This window comes from Wasmannia auropunctata, unplaced genomic scaffold (assembly GCF_000956235.1).
Source record: "Wasmannia auropunctata unplaced genomic scaffold, wasmannia.A_1.0 LD336088.1, whole genome shotgun sequence".
Taxonomy (NCBI): domain Eukaryota; kingdom Metazoa; phylum Arthropoda; class Insecta; order Hymenoptera; family Formicidae; genus Wasmannia; species Wasmannia auropunctata.
In genome coordinates, this window is record NW_012026802.1 from 1,720,936 (window position 1) to 1,740,306 (window position 19,371).

The following is a 19,371-nucleotide window of genomic DNA, read 5'->3' on the forward strand; positions in this document are numbered from 1 at the left end:
TCGTCCTTATTCCCGCATCGATCTTACACCGCGCGTTTTTCGGTGCACGTGATTTATCGCACGGTCTACCAACGCGCGCCGCCGCTCATTATTCCACCACGCTGACGAGCCGATCGTCCGGATAATTGGGTCTTTACGTAAGGAGATCGGTAGGAAAGTTCTGTATTAATCCGCGGAGGCGGAAGACGCGCGTGGCGAGTGTTCCATCGACGATGTACCTCGGTTTTTCGACGACCCCATATTCGATTCCATAAGAATTAACGTGGGAATAAATGATGAATTATCCCAATGAAGTAAATGAATGATAGATGAAGCAATGCAAAGAGCGTTTCTAAAAAAGAAAAAGGTATAAAAAATTATCTCGATCGGATTGTTATTTTAAGTTCAGTTAAACACATTATAACACATGATTTAGCAATTTACACGTCAAAAATATAAATTAATTTATATCATTTAATTTCAAGTATCTTACTACCATATCTGTTTTGCTAACTTTTTCTTTCTTGAATCTACGACTTTTTGTTCTACTTTCGCAGAAATCTGTATCTTATAATTTCTAATATAATTTATAATTTCTAATATTATTTAGCACTTGATAATTTTTTTTCTCTATAAAAATATCCAAACATTAAAATGTAAAAATACGAAAACTGTTCACGTTTGAACTTTCAAGCTGAGCATTTAAACGCGGATACTCCATATGGGAGATTGTTTCTCAAACAATTGCCCAGTTCGCATACAGTTTCTTAAAGAAATTAAATCAAGCCCTGAGAGTCTCGGCTATCTCGTCGGAAATTCGTAACTTCCTGCTGATACAGGAAAGGGGTGAAACAGAGATCCAGATCGTCGGCACCGGATCGATCGACACGCGAACCTCCGATCAATTTCCGGTCTATCTGAAACGCGGAAACTGGAACGTAATTGGAGATCGATCCCACGTAACGTCGAGACGCGTAATCGTCCGAGCGAACCGCCAGAAGACAATGTAATCATTTTCATCGAAATGTGTCCCGGAACAGCTTAATTCGAATGTGCGCGTTTAGATCAATAGATTTTTATAAAAACTCTGGTCGATTACTCTAGCCGATAGATTAAAACGCTCGATTAAAATATTTTACTTTACAAATTTTCCAAAATTTTCTAAGAAAATATAATCTAAATATTTCTAAATATTTTGTGTTTTACAGTGCACGAGTTTTAGACATTTCTAACTGTCGATTGTTGCCTTGATTATGTATGAAATCTTTTAATTTTATAAAAATTCGAGCTCATAGATCTTCTTTTCCTAATTTCTTGATTCTCAGTCTCTAAATTTTCATATATAATCTTGATTCCACTGTTCATTCGCGCGGATCTTTACTGATCCCATAAGATAAGAATCTCTGCGTCAACCCGAATCCATCCGAAAATTCGAGTCTACGGTTCGCGACTTCTCCTTTTCTGGCCACTGGATTTCCGACTCAAGAAGTCGCAGCGTACCATGCGTTCTTCAATCGTTAAAGAACTGGGCTTTTAGAGGCCCCTGAAGCCTAGTCGGCTGTGATTCGCGACTTGCGCGATTTTCCTCGCATTTTCTCGGCGAGGGATCGACGTCGCACGAGTTATTTCGATACGTGAGGTTTCGAGAGGAAAGAAACGTGACTCGCCACGAAAGGGAATAAAGCAGCGCGGGCGCGCGATCGGATCGCCGTGGATTCGCCGCGGATCGGTTTAGAAAGTTCAGGATGCGCTCACGAAGGCACATCGTCCTCTCTCGCTCTCGTCCATTCGGCTCGCGCAAGAACGCGCCGCGTCGCATCGCGCAAGAACGCGCCGCGCCGTCCGGGCTCCGTCTTAATTCCGCGCGAGCTGTCACGGCCAGAATAAATCCCTCTACGTGGTGGAATCGCAAAAGAGAGTATGCACATTGTTTCGCGGCGCGGCGTTTATGTAATCGGTTGAATTATCGTCATTATCATTCGAGAGTTTCGATCTCCGTATGGCGAGATATTGTCCGACCGCGGCTCGCGCGCTACCCAGCCGAGCGGTGTACTCGGCAATCCGAAGCCGGATAATGAGGATGCTCCGTGCTCTATCGTAATGTAATAATGGAAATGACGCGTGATGGAAGGATCCATCGATCTACGACAATTGCCTCGTCGATTAGGACGCGAGTTAACGTACGGGAATTCTTCCAGAGGTTCACTCACGAGACTTACGTATCCAGAATACGCATCTTACACGATACGTAGAGCCATAATAAAATTGTTTCGGTTTGTTTATAACACGTATAAAGATCTATAATATCCATTTTATCTCATATTAAACATGTAATGATAAAATCACATGCTTTTTAATAATGTTAATATTCAATTAAGAGCCTTGTATATTATTAAGTCTATATATTTAAATTTTCTAATGGAATCTCTTTAATTCTTGCATTTTAGTTACTTCCTTGTTAATTTATCTCGATAGAAATGGGTAATAAAAACCTTGATCTCTTCGATATTAAAACACATGTTATACTTGGTAGGATAGTTAATAGGATAGCAATTAATAATCATGATCATCAATTATTAATAATCTCATGATCATTAATATATCTTTAGAGATTGGAGAGAGAGTGTATTATATTTTTTTTTAATATATAAGCTCGAACTATCTGGACGTGCAAAACGAGGAAGATAAATTCGCGACACAAAAATTCGCACGTTTGTCATATAAATATAACGTGTATCGGTGAAATCAATATCTCTCTGAAGCTAGAAAGTTTACCAGATTCGACTGTAAAGAAGTGACGCGTGTTTACTGTATGCTATCTAGTAATTAGAGATTAAAAAGAAAGTATCGCTTAAACTTGGCTTCACACATATACGCACATGTATCTTCGGAGCTCGATATTTCTACGAGCTTCTCGCTACGCGCCGAGAAATCGGTGAAGAATAATTTATTCCGATCCTGTGGCATCCGAACGCGTAGATTACAAGTCTCTCTAATCGTAACGGTGCAGAAATGCGGCGACGTACAGTGACAACGAGAGCGCGCACTTAACGCGAGGATCAACTATCATACTATATGCGACGAGGAATAATTACATAATTACACGGAAAAAACAATTTTGCTGAAAGGTCTAAAAATTTTGCTAGATACAAATCCGAAAATAATTTTATTGGAAATTCAAACTGATTGCTAAAATATCAAAAGAAATGCTCATCATTTTTGAGTTTCCAACAAAATTATTTTCGTGGGTCAACACAATTTTGAGATCTGTATCCAGAAAAATTTTTAAACTTTCCAGCAAAATCGTTCTTTCTTATGAAATTTATAAATTATCATTGCTTATCGCGTTTTTTTCTTTTCTCGAGCGCATTCGTTCTCTCGTAAGACGTATACGATTCTTGGAAAATCGGAAAATCGATCGCGTTTTGTTTTAAAGAATGTTCAGTCCGAACACATGACCTTGAATTTCCTATACTTTCGGAAGGAAAGGTGGAATCTGCGATGTTAATGTATGCGGAACGCGACGCCGCGTCTCCGAAGCGGACGATTTCTCGAATTCGCTTTCTTCCGTGTAAAATTAGAACCGACGAGTCGAAGACTATTAATTAGAAACGAGAAAACGGCCTAACTTCCTGGTTTCTCGCTATTCAACTAACGCCAAAAGTCGCCTGCCTCCAGTGCAATAAAACTGTGGATTTCATCTATTACCTCTCGAACTAATTATCTTCCGACATATATACATGAAGTACGAACAATATCTGTAAAATTTTAACGATTGTGATTATCGTGAAAGTATACAAAAAGAATTGTTTTTAATTAAAAAACAAATTTTAAAATAACTTTAAAATTTAAAATAATTTAAAAAATTTTTAAATCTCGTTATTAAAATAACGTTATTAAAAATAAGTGTAATATTGAGATCAATATTTATCAATTTGTAACAATATTTACGATGTGTTTACTGTAGATTATCGCTTTTTGTGGGCAATACAAGATTGAGAATGCCGCCGATCGGTTGCGAGATCCGGCTCGGCCGAGGGTGCGGTCACCGTCGTCTTCGATAAATCGCATCACGCGTGCATCGCGAGGGGGGAAAGTCGTTCGCCGTGGAAACGAGCCACGGCCAGGCCCGATGTGCCGGTTTTACGTAAGGTGAAAATCGCCTCTTCGGAACCGCGCCCGCGCCGTCCGCGAGAGACGCGAGGAAAGTGCGCCGAAACGAGCGGAGACGCCTTGTGAATCGCGCGCATGTGAAATAACACCCCGTGAGGACGAATATACCGATTTACGAGCATTGCCTTCATACGTGAATATCACTGTGATTTCCGTTATTGGAAATAATATACAGAACGATGGAGGGGGAATGCACCGCGCGCGTTTGATATTATTCGCAGTAAAAGCGAAAACATCACGATTTACCGCACACCGCTCGCAGAGATGCGTAATAAAAGAATCTTCATGCCGGCAAGAAAATTGTAAATATTTTCGAAAATTCCCGCTCGGTTATATATTATTGTCAATCGGTGTACGTTTACAGCCGCGGCTGTAAACGTACCCCTCGATGATTGTTAAATTGATTTGCATTACGTTCCCAGTGACGGGCGCAACCATTGCACCGCGGTCGGATTAAGAGCCGAGTGGTTAGATCGCCTCGCGATTTTTCTCGGCTTAACGATCGTACGTATAATACGCGGCGAAGATATCCATCTCGCCTTTTTACCCGGCGGAATGAATATCTCGTGCCCACCGATGGGCCTGACAAACCGCGATCGCGTATGCATGTATTACGCCCCCGCGCGCGTTGGAAAGCAGGCCCGTGTGGAATGATTGAATCGCGCTGATCATTCATAACTGCCACATAAACGTACCGAGGAAAACGCGCCGGTCGCGGGACCGCGGCGTTATCGGCGCCATTTATCGAACGGCCGCCGTGAGCCGCACGATTCGTTATGATAAATCGGGATCCGATAAACGTCGCGTCGCTTTTACATCGCAATAAAGTGCACACACAAGCCGCCGCAGCTGTGCACTTGTGCAACCTGCGACCTTGAAGCTATTCAAGTTGTATGGGGATTACCAAATATCGCGCGCTCGTTTTGCAAACGACGAGTGCCTTATCTAGGCAGTCTCCGGCTGTTTTCAGCTTTTTACGTTGCCGGATACGTAATTATACGTCAAACGTTATAATTTTGATACACTTTGATCGCGAGGCTTGATTTCGCACGAAGAAAAATGAAGATAATTGCGGAAATGCAAATATCGCGAGCGATTACTTGTAAATTAATTCCGACGTCGCAACTATTGTTTTAATATAGCGAAACTTAAAAATGGAAACGTTATTTCATTTTATTTTTTTACCTTTTTTATACAATATTTAATATTTATATAGTAAAAAATATATAATAAATTTTATCTGTATAAAGGTATAAAAGATAAATAAAATAAAAAGTAATTATATAAATAATAACATAACCATGATGGAAAGAATTTGTTACGAAACTAAATAAATACTTTTCTTGAACTATCATGATAATAAATCATGATGGTTTAAAACATCAATGCGATAATTAATATTGCTTCTGAGTTAACGTGTCAAAGTCTAATAATCTTGATGAAAGTAACTTTTAGCCAATAGTGGCTAGAAGTAAAAATTTTTTTTCTCTACTGCAATCTTTTGCGAGGAACAAAGAGAAAGTTACGTTACACAATAAAAACGTTTTAAGCGTGTTTATTAAGAATTTCGGCATCGAAAATATCGGAGGAATTGTAAACGAGTAAATCTTCTCCGTTCACGAAGGCGAAATTCACATTAATTTTCTCCCATTTTCTCAATACCCGCAGTTTTTCTGACCGTGCAATTATCCCGTTCGGCAATAATTCGGGTCGCGAAATCCCATCGGCCGTTTCTTCGTCGATAGCGGACAGGCCGTTATAACGTTAACTTGCACGACCTGAATTATTTTCCCTTGCAACGTGGCCCGGTCATTGTTCCCGATGGACTTTCGAACATTCCCCCTTCCCCTTTCTCTCCCTGCATGCAGAGGCGATCTTATTTATCATTTTTCGCACGTACGAAATCGATACACGTGGCTTCGCAGCCACGGTAGGTTCGATAATTCATCATTTAAAATAAAATAAATAAGAGTGTACATTGAACGAATGCACGATTTCTAACGACGAAGCTACCTAATATATCTTAAATAACCGTCGTGTTTTTTTATTTTTAGATATTACACAGCAAAGAAATACAAAAATAAAATACACAAAAAGAGTCTATCATATATAAATCCATCCAATGCAAAGTAATTAAATATCTGTGCCCTGTATCAATTTTCTTCGAGGTTCTTAACACTATAATAGTAAATCATTAATTATGATTTGTCGCGGCAAGATAAACGTGAAGTACTTTAAAGCGGAAAAAAGGGGAAAAGTAGTAAGGCAAGAAGTTCTTGCCCGATCGCGATGAGATTATGAAGCCGCGGAAACGCTGGTCGAGAATCGCTCTTTAAATTGCGTTCTTGACTGTTCCGCCAAGGACTTTCGCTCGAGGAGTTGCCCAAGTTGATGCTTAATTAGTACACGGGCAATTAGCTGGCGGCTCGGGGCGCCCGATAGATCGACGCGCGCCAAACGCGCGGCGCCGCCGCGCGCGGTATTGGAACGGCGCTTGTTCCTCGATCTTCCCGTGCCGGGTGTGCTTCCAGATAAATATTGACACTGACGATAGAGATGTCACACGTCCTTCGAAGTGACCGTCCGCAAGAGCACACAAAGACCGGCGTGACCGGCGCGGCGGGACGAGTTTATTTGCCTCGGTTAATTCCTTTACGCCTCCGGGCGATTTAGTAGCAATTAGCGTGGCTAGTTATTACGTTATTACCCTCCGAGAGAGCAAATTGTTAGAATAACATTAGCGTTTTGACGTTGACGTCGTGCTTCCGACGTTATATACTCGATATTATACGAAGCGCTTTCTCCATTTGTAAGACAATTTTATTATCTATCTGTTACGGACTATTAAGAGTATGCAAAGTATTTCCGCATCATTTAATCTTTATATTTAAATGAATTCGATGGAAATACGATGGAAATATTTATATACGTGATTGTAACGACAATTAATGTATTGCGAAATTTAATTTTTGATTTATTTTGCAACAACCGTCCGACTTTAGCGATGTCTTTTTTTTCCAGGCTGAAGAAATTAATCATATTGTAGCCATGAACCTCGCGCTGCATGGATTTTTGCTGCAGGGTAAGTTTCACGATATTTCGATCATCTTGATAGCGAAAGTACAATTACATCATATATTCAAATTAAATTATAATAAGCGTCCCCAATTTAAAATTGGAAAAATAAAGTATAGAGCATAAACATCATTTATTATTTAATTTGTATATATTATTATTTAAATATGTATATAGAGATAATATATATATATATTCATATACATAATATATATTATCTAAGTATAAATAACATATATAAATGATAATGTATACATATGTAAATGAAATACATCATCTACTTAATTTAATTTACATATTTTAATTTACGAATAAAGCAAAGAAAAGTGGGTGGAATTTCAAACTACTGTAGATTATATCTTTAAATTTCGCGGAATGTCTCTAACATAAGAGATAATCGTACGACGAAATAATAATTTCGCTTAGGAAGGGAAATTAAATCAAATTTTCTCTCATTACTTTGCCTTTTTTTTACTTTTTCCGATTACTTAATCCTTAATTCGCGATCGCCGGAGAGACGCGATTTCAGTTCCGTGTGTTTGTATGCAGCTAGGCGACATTTCCTCCCCGGCAGATCATCCTCCGCGGCAGGATGTATTAAACTCGACGTCTCACGATAACGATCGGGTCCTCCTCGGCGTTTTCTGAGGATTACGCACACTCCGACTCGCGTGCGTGCGATCTCGAGGATGTCCTCGAGAGAGAGAGAGAGACGCCCGGCTCGGCTCGGCTCAGCTCGGCTCGGCTCAGCTCGGCTCGGCTCAGCTCGGCTCGGCTCAGCTCGGCTCGTCCGCTAACTGGGTTTTCGTGCCGAGACCAAGGTGTTTCCTACGTAGATGTAAACACGCGCGTGGCGATCGGGTACGATTTAAGAATCGCAAATGAATCGCGCGAGCGAGCGACGGGACACGCCGCGAGAATCGCGAATGAATCGCCTCGCGCAATCAGCGCTGTGGATCGACGTTGAGAAAAAGACACGGGTGTAAATGCATATAAAAAAAATGTTAAAATTTAATATTTATTCTGCGATATAAATTTATAAAATATACGAAACGTATGTCCGATAAATTAATAGAAGGGAAGTCTGTTCGCGCAAGAATTGAAGAGGGGTACCGTGGAATTTATATTTCCAGCCGAGGAAATTGGAGAACACGCGTGAAACTTGAGAGGTGTCCGAAGCGCAAATTCCGCAGATGTTATTAGTACCTTGGCGAAGTGTTGTACGAGGATAAAAATTCCGCCATATATTTTCACGTCCGTGTGATACCGGACGCCGGTTTATGGCGGGCCCCTGAAGGATGGAAATAATTTCCAAGGGGGCCGAGAGCGCGGGTTAACGCCGTTAGCGCGCGAGAGATCACGGCCCGCGGAGCGTAAATTCGCGTGAGGACGACGCGGATGTGGAAGAGTGCCCGACGCCGGCGATAATCGGCGGCCGGATGGCCGATCGAGAATCGGAGAACGCGAGAGGATGATACGGGCATTCTGTGCAAATCGCGCGTTATGCGCCTCGTCAGACCACCAGCTGCGTTCGCGAGGTATAAAATGTAAATCCCGAGATCCTCTCTCAAGGCGCGCATTTACCGGGGTGGCCGGATGATGGGCGCCTTTGCTGCGCGGTTGCAGCGCGCCGTTTCGTAAGCGATTGATAGGATTCAAGAGAGTGCAGGAGAACAAAGCGTGTTTTGAATTTGCGATAATTTGCGCAACTCCTCCTTCTTGGCGGTTTTATTGTCTTAGCTTTCCATACATTTTACTGAATATATATTATCTCGAGTTTTTTTTTCATCCACGATCGTTGCTCTCGTGTACAGAAGCGAAGTTGCTTTCGAAGATTTTTCTTTCTATTTCGCGATTGACGTAAAAATTCCTTCGCGTACTTTGTTAATAACCGTATAATCTCCACCGCGAGGGGAAGATTCTTATCGATTATCTGCCGCGTGGCGTCGTGAAATTTATTACCGAGCCGCGCTGCACTGCCGCGGCCGGCTTGGCTCTCGGGCCGTAATCAGATTGCATGCAACACGTACATATGTATATACGGCTCCTCGACGCTAGACAAATAAAAGGTGCAATCGAACGCCCACGCGCTTCGCGCTAGATATGGGACGCGAATACGGGGCCGTAATAATCGAGGCCCGCGCGGACTCGCATGCGGCCCCGGATGACGCACCGCGCGCGGGACAGGAGCGATATATCTGCGGATTCTACACGTTCCGCATAAAAAGTACCCGTCTATTGAGGAGCCGACGACGCGCGGACGGAATGCGGCCTCCGTGGGATATCCGCGCGACGAGCGTATGTATGCATCGCGGTCGCGACACGTGGGAGACGCGTCCGAGCCGATCGTCGTCTCATCACCCGTTTGCGCGCGTTTTATCGCGGCCCGCCCGCGGGATACCTCTATCCTCGGCGTTTTACGAGCTTCCGTTCGTCAAGGACGTTCCCAGGTACACGCCGCATGCAAATTTGCCGATAAATCCCGTCTTAATCCCGCCGTCGATAAAATTATAAGGATAGGAAGCGGTGCCTCTTTTGCGAGAAAAAGGTCCATTTCTCTTCGCTTCAGAAACGCATTCCACATCGCGCCGATACGGCTAATCTCTGTAAATCGCCAACAGAAAATTAATCTCTCCGACAGAATTTTGGCAAAGGGACTGATCTATTCGTTCACTTTCTCCGCACGCGCGCGCGCCCGACTCGCCGCAACTCGATTGCGTTACGCGATAGATTCGCAGAAAAAGCAAGCGGAGCACGTCATTATGTAGCCGTGACTTTCATCCGAAGTCTGTTTCTGCCTTAATTAACACGTACGCGCGTTGCACTCCGCTTGATCTCCGCGTTTCCGCGTGTCTTCCGGCACTTCTGCGCTCGCCACGTGAATCTCAAGTCTCCGACACAACTGCAGACCCGAGATGAAATTTCTAATGTGATCAGAATACAGAGCGCGTTTGGGCGCATGTAACAAAATCGCGTTCAGGAAGTACCGCAACAGAAAAACATCGAATCGCGGAAGAAACGCTAAAAAAATAAGCATTCTATATTTCTCAACCGTAACACGATGAGATCAATATTCGAGCTGAAAACGCACGGGATGACGGTGAAGAAAAGGCTCTTACATAAGAAATAAAAAGAGGAAATTGTGTACAAGCGCCGGAACAGAATGGGATATAGGAAGGAGTCGGAGTCTCTGCGCGGCGTTAAATGCGGCAATAAAGTTTGTCCCGCGTAATGCAAAGCAAACGCGAGAGGGGTAGAAAGCTACGGGGAAACGTTTCGTATGGCGGAGAGCGGGCCGTTTTGCATTCCCGGCCCACGACTGGCGAAAGACCGCGGGAGAGTTAAAACAAAAAAAAAGAGCCGCGCGGCCAACGATCGCTGCGGGTTGAAACATTAAACGGGTCAAACAGTCGCCGGGAAGAGACGTCGGGGACGCGGATCGATCACCGCCGCGCCGCGCCGGGGACCCGTTTGTCGGCGCGCACGAAGAAAGTCGCCGCGACTGCGAAGCATGCGATGTAACGCGCGAGAGTAAATAGCCGCGGACGCGCGAGGTATACATATAGAGGTGTATTTAACGTCGCTATTCGTGCGTCCAGGACTTGTCGCGCGGCAGATCTTTGACATCGCCGTCAGTTTGGCGGAATACCTTCGAGCGCGCTTCAATAGCCTCGGCGATTAATATCCCATCTTGCTTCTCAACATTTATAGCGTCACTTTGTGTCTCCCATCATTTCTCATGATATTTTGATCTTTGACCGTTATTATTTCTTTTTTTTTTTTTTGCACAAGCGACTGAAGCATCTAAAAGATAAGCGAAGATATCCCGAAATATCTCAATTGTGCGATGAAAGGCTGTCGAATGAAAGATCGTCCCGCATTCCTCGGAGGCCCAGGCCTCTCTTCCCATTGACATTACTCGCTTGCGCAATCGCGTGGAAGTTGGGTAAAACGCGCGCGAACGTAGGAAAATAATTAATCTTGAGACTTCTGCGTCCCGCACGGGCTGCTGACCGCGCGACGCGACGACGCTTCGACGGCGCGACGCCACGCGTGCGCGCGCGAAGATGAATTTCTTTTACGTAATTTCGCGCAATCTTCAATGTGCTTTTCATTTCGCGCGCACAATGCCCGCGATTGGCTTTCACTCCGCTCCGTGTTCGATTGATGCGCCGCGCCGCGCCGCGCCGCGCCGCGCCGCGCCGCGCCGCGCCGCGTGGCGTTGCGCGCGCGATAATGGAAAATTCGCATTTGTTCCGAGCAGATACGCGTCCAACAGAACGCTCGTTGTGCCTGAATTAGCGTCGTATTCAGGTATAAGAAATGAATTACGCAGAAATTCACGGGTAATTTCCAGGACTCTCTGTACCGCGCACAATCGTCTCGTTAATCCCGGCAAAAGCCATTATCACTCGCGGGAGAAACACTGGAGCATGTGAAAAAAATCAACTATGGTAACACGAAATTTTAATTACAAATCACGAAATTTAATTATGCATTACATAATTGTTGCGCTGCAAATTTCGTACGCGCTATTGCATGATCTTGCTGTATAGAGTATAAAAAAATCAAATAGTATCAGCCTGTTTTTTTGTTTTTTGGGGATAAAAGCGAGCGTTATAATCCCGTTTTATTGGTCTCTCTCCTGTTTATTTTTTCTCTTTTCAAACGACACGTACAACTGGCTCGTAACAATTCCAGAAAAATCGGCGAGTGATAAGAGTTGACACGAGTTACCGCTCGATCGCGCGATACACATTTCCTCAACTTCTCTGTCCCGTTCCTCGATACTTCTCGCTCCCTCTCTTTCTCTCTCTCTTCTCTCTCACTCCTTCGACATGTGTGTACGTGCGTGTCTCACTTTTCTCCTTACGTAATCGCGTAACTCCGGCGCAAGGATGCGGTTAGACCTTTCGAAGCGTGTCTCTCTCCCGATGTCACGTAAGACGCACATTAGTCAGTCACGATCTTAATTTCACTCTCTCACACGGCCGGACGGATCGCCCCGCGTGACCGCGCCACGCACTTTCGGTGGCGGCCTCCGCGTCTGCCCCGACAGGACCCAGAAAGAAAAAAATCGAAAAGTACCGAAAGCGATCGAGAAGATATGGGGAGCGAGCGTGTGGGCATTTTTGCTCCGCTCTCGCATTTCCTCGCGGACTAGCTGTCCCATTTATTCGCGAAAAGCAATTAAATTCTTCCGGCTCAGCGAGTTTAATTGGGATACGTATGATGCGATTGCGTAATCACGCAATGCTACGTAAATAAATTCGCAAACCGCGCCGATTGAGCAATTGATTTCACTAAATTTTTATTGATCTCATTAAATTTGTTAACTTGAATTTACTCAAGATCGCGATGTCGAAAATGTTATTCGTCGGAAATGCGAGGTGTTTTTGTAGGATACAGAGGCACATCTCGAGGATTAAACCGATGAATGTACATATAAGACGCAGCGCATTTAGATATATTCGGGATAAAGGATACACGGATATATAAATTCGTGTTTAACTACTCAGCCTGGATTAGCGGCCAAAACATAATAAAAAAAGTGTGCCATCGGTAACGCTTTGCAAATACCGAGAACGCTTCACCTCGTTCTCCATTTCGATTTCTTTTGAAACGCATTTTTATTAAACGCGCTGAAATAACGTTTATCCGTCAGTTCCTGACGTGTGAGTGAGGTTTTTAAAACGGCTGTCTGAGATTATTGCGACATGGATCCTTTTTAGTCCTGTTATCTTCATCGCCCGGCCGATAGCGCTATTTATTATTTCTTGCGTGACGGTAATAGCGATTATTATTATATAATTGTGTTACTTTACGGTTATATATTGCGTCGAAGAAACATAATTACCTAGACTTTTATAAAAATATATTTACTCTTCTAAAAGTTACGACATTTTAAATTTAATATAATAATATTGGATATATAGTCTTGTAATATCTCTTCATAATTGTCATATTGTTTGCAGCAAATATCAATATCTATCTAACAAAGAAATAAATTTGATTTATTAGTAGGTATAAATCATTAGACAAATATTAAATTTTCCCGCGCGCGATTGTAGATAACCCCTAAATGTAATGCTAATAAGTGTTGAATCACTTCAAGCTTTCGCCTTAAAATGATTATGTGATTTATTCTTCGTTCGTCGTAACGAATTACGCTCATTACGGTGCGGAATTCGCGAAATCGCAAGAGACGGAAACGCCAGTTCAGTGACGCGCGTCGCGATTTCGCACGTGTACGCTCCGGTCGATTCGGTATTTACCTCCGCGAAAAAACAAGTTCGATCACGCAGCGCACTAACGGAATCGCTCAAGGAGAAAGAAAAATTCATTCGCGTAATTGTACCGCGATTGTTACGTCGCGCTATCGAAATCGCCGCGCCGGGACGATCGAGCGTCGTGCCAAACGAAGTATCGAAATCGGCCGAGGTTGAAACATTCCTCGTACGTCGGAAAACTTTCGCAAACTGACGGTGAGTAGGAGGAAAGTAATCGCGAAAATTTTCGCTTTCCTCGCGCCGACCTTTCGAGGCAAGTGCCTCTGTAAATACAGTGGGAAATTTACCGGCATGACTCATTATATACCTCAGATAATTTAACAAAAACCCGATAGCCTTACATAATGAATGCGTGTAACAAAGTTACGGAGTAACAAATACGGATAAACAAAAAGTTTCTTGACACCTTTGTGCACTTTCTTTTCTTAAATGTAGGCCAATCGACTCAATCCATAAAACGCGCTCTTAGGTTGCGATAGCAACACGCCCAGGCCGCCTTTACGAAATAATAAGTTTGGCGAGAGTTTCTCTATCCGCCGGGAAAAATATTTTCAGCGTCGCTTTGTTACTAATTCTTTCCTTAGATATTTCCAGCGATATCATTGAAACGCGTTGTGCAAATATTAAGAAGCGAAACATAAATGCTTAATCTCATAAACAGGCTTCTCTCAATTTTTTAAATATTCTTTTACATAATTTACCACAATATATATTTTTATAAGAAAATAGCGCAGTTTTTTAAAGGAATTTAGTGAATTTGCAATTTTGCAATTCTATAGAAAAGAAGAACTTGGTGCAAATTTGCTTCTTTGCTGAAACTAACACTTGACCACAGTTTTTTCGCGACGACCGCTCGAATGAATGAAGCTTCTTCATCGATCAAGCAAGACTATGGATCTGCGCGCACCTGTGCCGATCAGATGCGAGCACGCTCGTTCGTCACGTGCTTAATGTGATTCCTCAAAGATGAAAAATTGAATCAAAATTGGAATCCGGAAATTTGCTTATGAGAAATTAAGAATTATTTTTTAGTTTTGAAAATTAAATATATCTAACATTTACACTATAAAATTAATTTTTTACAGAGAGAAAGAGAGAGAAAGAGGGGAGCAGATGTACTTTTATCGAAACTGACACATAATTTTTTAAGTTAAAGCAACTGAAAATTTATTGAAAATTGAAAATTTATAAACCTTTTCTATTTGAATCTTATTCTTGCATCAAATTTCCCAAATTCAAACCGGGAAACCACGTTTAGTGATTTTCCATCTTCACATACGAGATAAGAGCGTCGTAGGAAGTCGCAGAGACGGAAACGACGCGCGTGAACGCGTCCGTCTTCTCTCGTTAATACTAATTAATATCTTCCGACGTGGCAACACAATGGCCTCTTTCATCGAAGGAAGGCTCTGAACTTCGCACGACGACCTTACCTCACCCATGCCTTTCCCTTCAAAATTTCACTTTTATCACTTCACACATCTCATGCAGATGCGACGGCGATGCAATTAGAGTAGAATCGCCGAGGAAAAATTCCAAATTAAAAAACAAACTTCTATTACAATCCATTATACAGGGTGTCCCCCAAAATTCGGGAATCAAATTATCATAGCAAGAGAGTCTTCGAGAAATTAAGTAAAAAAGTTATTTGTAAATTTTTATGTTAAGCAATAGTTTTTGAGATTTAAGGGTTTAAATTTAGCCACTTATGGATTAGTACTCGCGTGAAGTGCGCGACCACTGACACTACGATGCGCTCACGGACATGTTTCCATTTAATCGTAATCTATAATTGGCTAAATTTAAACTCTATATCTCAAAAACTATTGCTTGAAATAAAAATTTACAAATAACTTTTTTACTTAATTTCTCGAAGACTTTCTTGCTATGATATTTTGATTCGCGAATTTCGGGACATCCTGTGTATACTTATTTCCGTTTTTTTGGAAAAATTTAAATTGAAAAAAAATGTGCGCTTCTATACTTGATCCTACTGAAAGTTCGCAATTTTCCGCTTTCGCCGTCATTACGTCTCAAAGCCAGCAGAAGTTGAGTCGCTCCGGCGCCGACGAGCTATCGACGAAAATTATCGTTGAAACTGGTACCAATCCAATTCAACTTCAGGGTTTTGGATTAAAGTTCGTATATCCGTCCTTCGTCGCCAGTCCACGCTTTCGATAGGGCGGGGTGGGAGGGGGGTTGGGAGCAAACGCGTCGGTAGAGAAAGGGACGTTGCCCCCGTTCGGAGATTGCATTTTATCATTATATGCATTTGTATGCGCGCGACCGCGCGATTCCTTTCCACGTTCCGTCGATTCCCCCCTCCCCCCTCTCTCTCTCCTTTTTTCTCTCCATTTTGCCCGTAATAACGTTACCGAGTTCTCTCGTTAGCCGGGAAAAGTTGCGGCTGACGCGTCCTTGTCTCGCGCGCCGCGCCAGCCGTTACCGGACACGAGATTAATTTGCGATTTTTGCATTCCGGCCACCTCGCAATATCCCACGGCGGTTGTTTATGCCATTGCTGGAATTCCGGAACGTTCCTCCGCATGTCTGACTAATCGCCGGCCAAGCGCGCTCGCGTATCACCGCGAAAGTTATCCAATTATTATCGCGCGATCTCTTTCTGGAAATCTCTATACCTTCGGCCGCGATCCTTCATGACTCGATACGATCGCTGTAAGTAAAATGTTAAACTTACGTTCTATATTTCGTTCAGTAAAATTTGTATCTCGATAGATTGCGACGCCTTGAAGGCCGTAAATTTAACAAAGAAATAAGAATAAAAATGGGGAACGTTGATGTCATTTCAAAATAAACTTTTCTCCATAGAGAAATGTTCTCTCTTTACAGAAAATTAAAGATCTTCGTATCTTACGCGCTTCTGGAGTAAATCCATATTGGAATATGTATAATTCAGATTTCTAAACGTAAATCAATCACGTGAATCTGAGTGTAGATCATCTGTGCGGGACTCCCAGACGAGATTCACACAAATAATAGGATTCTATGCAAATTTTTATTATGCACGCGATGCTACGTTATTAAGAGCGAAATGAGCGAAATGTACGCCGCCATCGCGTATCGATGGTCTCGGCAGGAAGACCGTCTTAATTAATATCCCCGCGCCCGATGTCCGAACAATCCTAATTAATGCGTAACGCCCGAAAGAGAGACAATAGTGCGTACAACTTCCTCCGCAACCGCGCGACTCCGCCGTTTGTTAGCCGCTCTCCTTCGCTCTCCTCCTTCCTCCCCCCACCTTTTCAGAGAGGATTAAGTCCTCCTAAGTCTTCATGTCTCACGGTCGGCGGAACCCGGCGGTGTGGAAAAACTTCATCGATTCGACGCTAATTACAGTGATTATTGTGATCTCAGGAAAATTTCGCCATCGCCGATTGCGGCGGCAGCGCAGCGAAGCGTCGTTCATTTCCACGCCGTTTCCCGAGAACAATTTGCGCGTCCATTAACGATTAATGTAAGGGTTCTCCTTTGTGGAACGCGGCCGGCCGCCGCCGCGCCGTTCGCGCGAGCGAGGCGGGAGAGGGGGAGGAGAGAGGCGGCGGAAAGAAAGATGCACGGATTACAATTGAAAATTGCGTGTATTACCACGTGTACCGCGCGTTACCACGTGTGCACCGACACACGCTCGTTTTCTCTCGTTCCTGCGGAACGAACTGCCTGCCGTAAAAGGCGTGTAAAACCTTTTCGCAGCGCTAAATTACCGTATTCTCTTGTAATGGATTCTACCTTGCCGTAAATTCCGCTTTTTCCGCGAGTCCATCGATTAACATTGCGCTAACGGAGAGAAAGAAAGAAAGAGAGAGAGAGAGAGAGAGAGAGAGAGAAAGGAGAAGAGGAAATTTTTAACGTGTTTAACAAAAGTTATCATAATTAATTCGAAGACAAATATGCATTTATGAGTGAGTATTTTGCAATTTGTGCTATCAACCTCGAATCTCGAACAACGATGAAAATTGTAAAGAAGACTGACAATAATTTCACACATATCTTACAATATATGCATAAAAATAAATTTAAATAAATCTAAATTTATATAAAATTTATATATAAAATAAATTTATTTTTCTATATACATTAAATAATAAATTTAATATATATTGTATAATATGTGTGTGTGATGTAAAATTGTAAAATAATAGGTGCAAACAAACTTTCGCGCGCTCGTTTGTTCTTCTCGCATTATTGCCAATTCCACTTCTATCGTACTTAACGATCGGTCTCTCACAATAAGCGCGTTTCGCGGTGGCCGAGGAAATAAACGGTCAAGAAACGGCGCGGGGAACAATGACAGACGCGACGCGAAGGACATTCCGTCGAAAGGGAGTGCCCGGGTGAGTGTAGTCGTTGTAATAATCCACTTCCTCCCGTGTGCGATAAACCATCGCGGTCGGCTTCTCGCGGCGCGGCGGCCGGCGGCGCGCTCGCCAGAAACGATCGGTTTCACGAGCTTCTCTCGAGCAATTAAAGCGGACCGAGGGCCCGGAGAGCCCGTCATCGCTCGACTTTCACGCGTGCCGATATCTCGGGCACCCGCGTTGCATATGCAACACGCGTCCGCGGACATTCGCGGCGGCGCGGCGCGGCGCGCGACGACGGTTTTCGCGAACCGGTCGCGAAACCACCCGCCGCGCGACAGGCACGCTAATTCATTTATCGGCACTCACTTTTATCGGTTTATCAATTTTAATCCGTTGGATTAATTTATCCGCGTCGTGTATTTTCGTCCATTTGAATTTATCGACGTACTGCACGCACGCACGAAATTGTCAGCCGGGAGTTAATCCGGGAATTAAAATCACGGATATATTCATGAACGTTGAAATGCGCCGCAGCGCTCCGCACTTCCGAAATCATTTCCGGGCTTTAACAAGGCGTGGACGAGCGATACGTCAGATTAATCCGAGCGAGTTGATTGACGTCGACCGCGATGTTACTTTATCAGCGCACGTTTCTCACTAAGCGGAATTATGACTGACGCTCTTCGTGTAATCTCATTACACGCCGCGATCAATGACTTCCGAGCGCTCTCGAGATTCCGCGAGGCCGCGAGCGCGGCATCAAGATTCAAGCAATCGTCTTTTTTTTCTCCACCGCGCGAATGAAGATTAATCATCCGTGCCGACGCGACGCGGAACGACGCGACGGCGCGCATTTGCATACGGAGATCGCGCTATATACGTGTTTTCGCGCGATTGTTTATCGACACGTCGCGTCGTCGCGGATGAATGAGCGAATGAATGAATTCTCCTAAGAGAGCCCCGAGACTCATTTATCTCTCTCACTCTCTCTCTTTCTTTGCGGTTGCGCGAGTATACGAGTCCACCTTCCGACGTTGTGTCGTCGCGCATACCGCGCGGAAAAGTTTGCATTACTATAATATTATAAATCGCCGCTGTCTTCGTCGAGCCGAGCCGCAACAAATCAAACCGGCGGCGCGTCATTAATATCGTCGGCCGAAACGGGAAAGAAGCGACGTTAGTTCCTCGCCGGGTTTCACCTGGCGGTCAGTTTGATAAATGATTAGTATAAGACGGCGTAGACTGCGCCGCGCGCGGGATTTGAGAACATGCGAGAGCCCCGCGCGCATTTATAACGCAGCTATATAATTATTATTACTTATATATTATATATACTTATTACGTTATTTGCGTAAATTATTTGCGCATGCTATTTGCCAGCAAAATGTCAGTCATAAATATCCAACAAGTTTCCGCGGTCGCGCTCGCGCTTTGTGCCCGAGTCCGTTTGCCGCGTATTTCGCGGAGCGAGATCGACGCTCGGAGGTCCGGAAGAAGAAGGGAAATTTTTTCCTTCAAACGGTCTCGTCGGCATG

General features: G+C 43.6%; 1 protein-coding gene across 1 annotated transcript in view; it reads left to right on the forward strand.

Annotated features, from left to right (window-relative positions):
• The first annotated feature begins 6,886 nt into the window (after positions 1-6,886).
• Positions 6,887-19,371, forward strand: part of LOC105448366 (flocculation protein FLO11-like) — a 36,793-nt gene continuing 24,308 nt past the window's right edge. The window contains 2 exon segments of the mRNA XM_011686888.1: positions 6,887-6,961; positions 7,174-7,234. Coding sequence (XP_011685190.1) covers positions 7,201-7,234 — 34 coding nt within the window. The 5' untranslated portion in view covers positions 6,887-6,961; positions 7,174-7,200.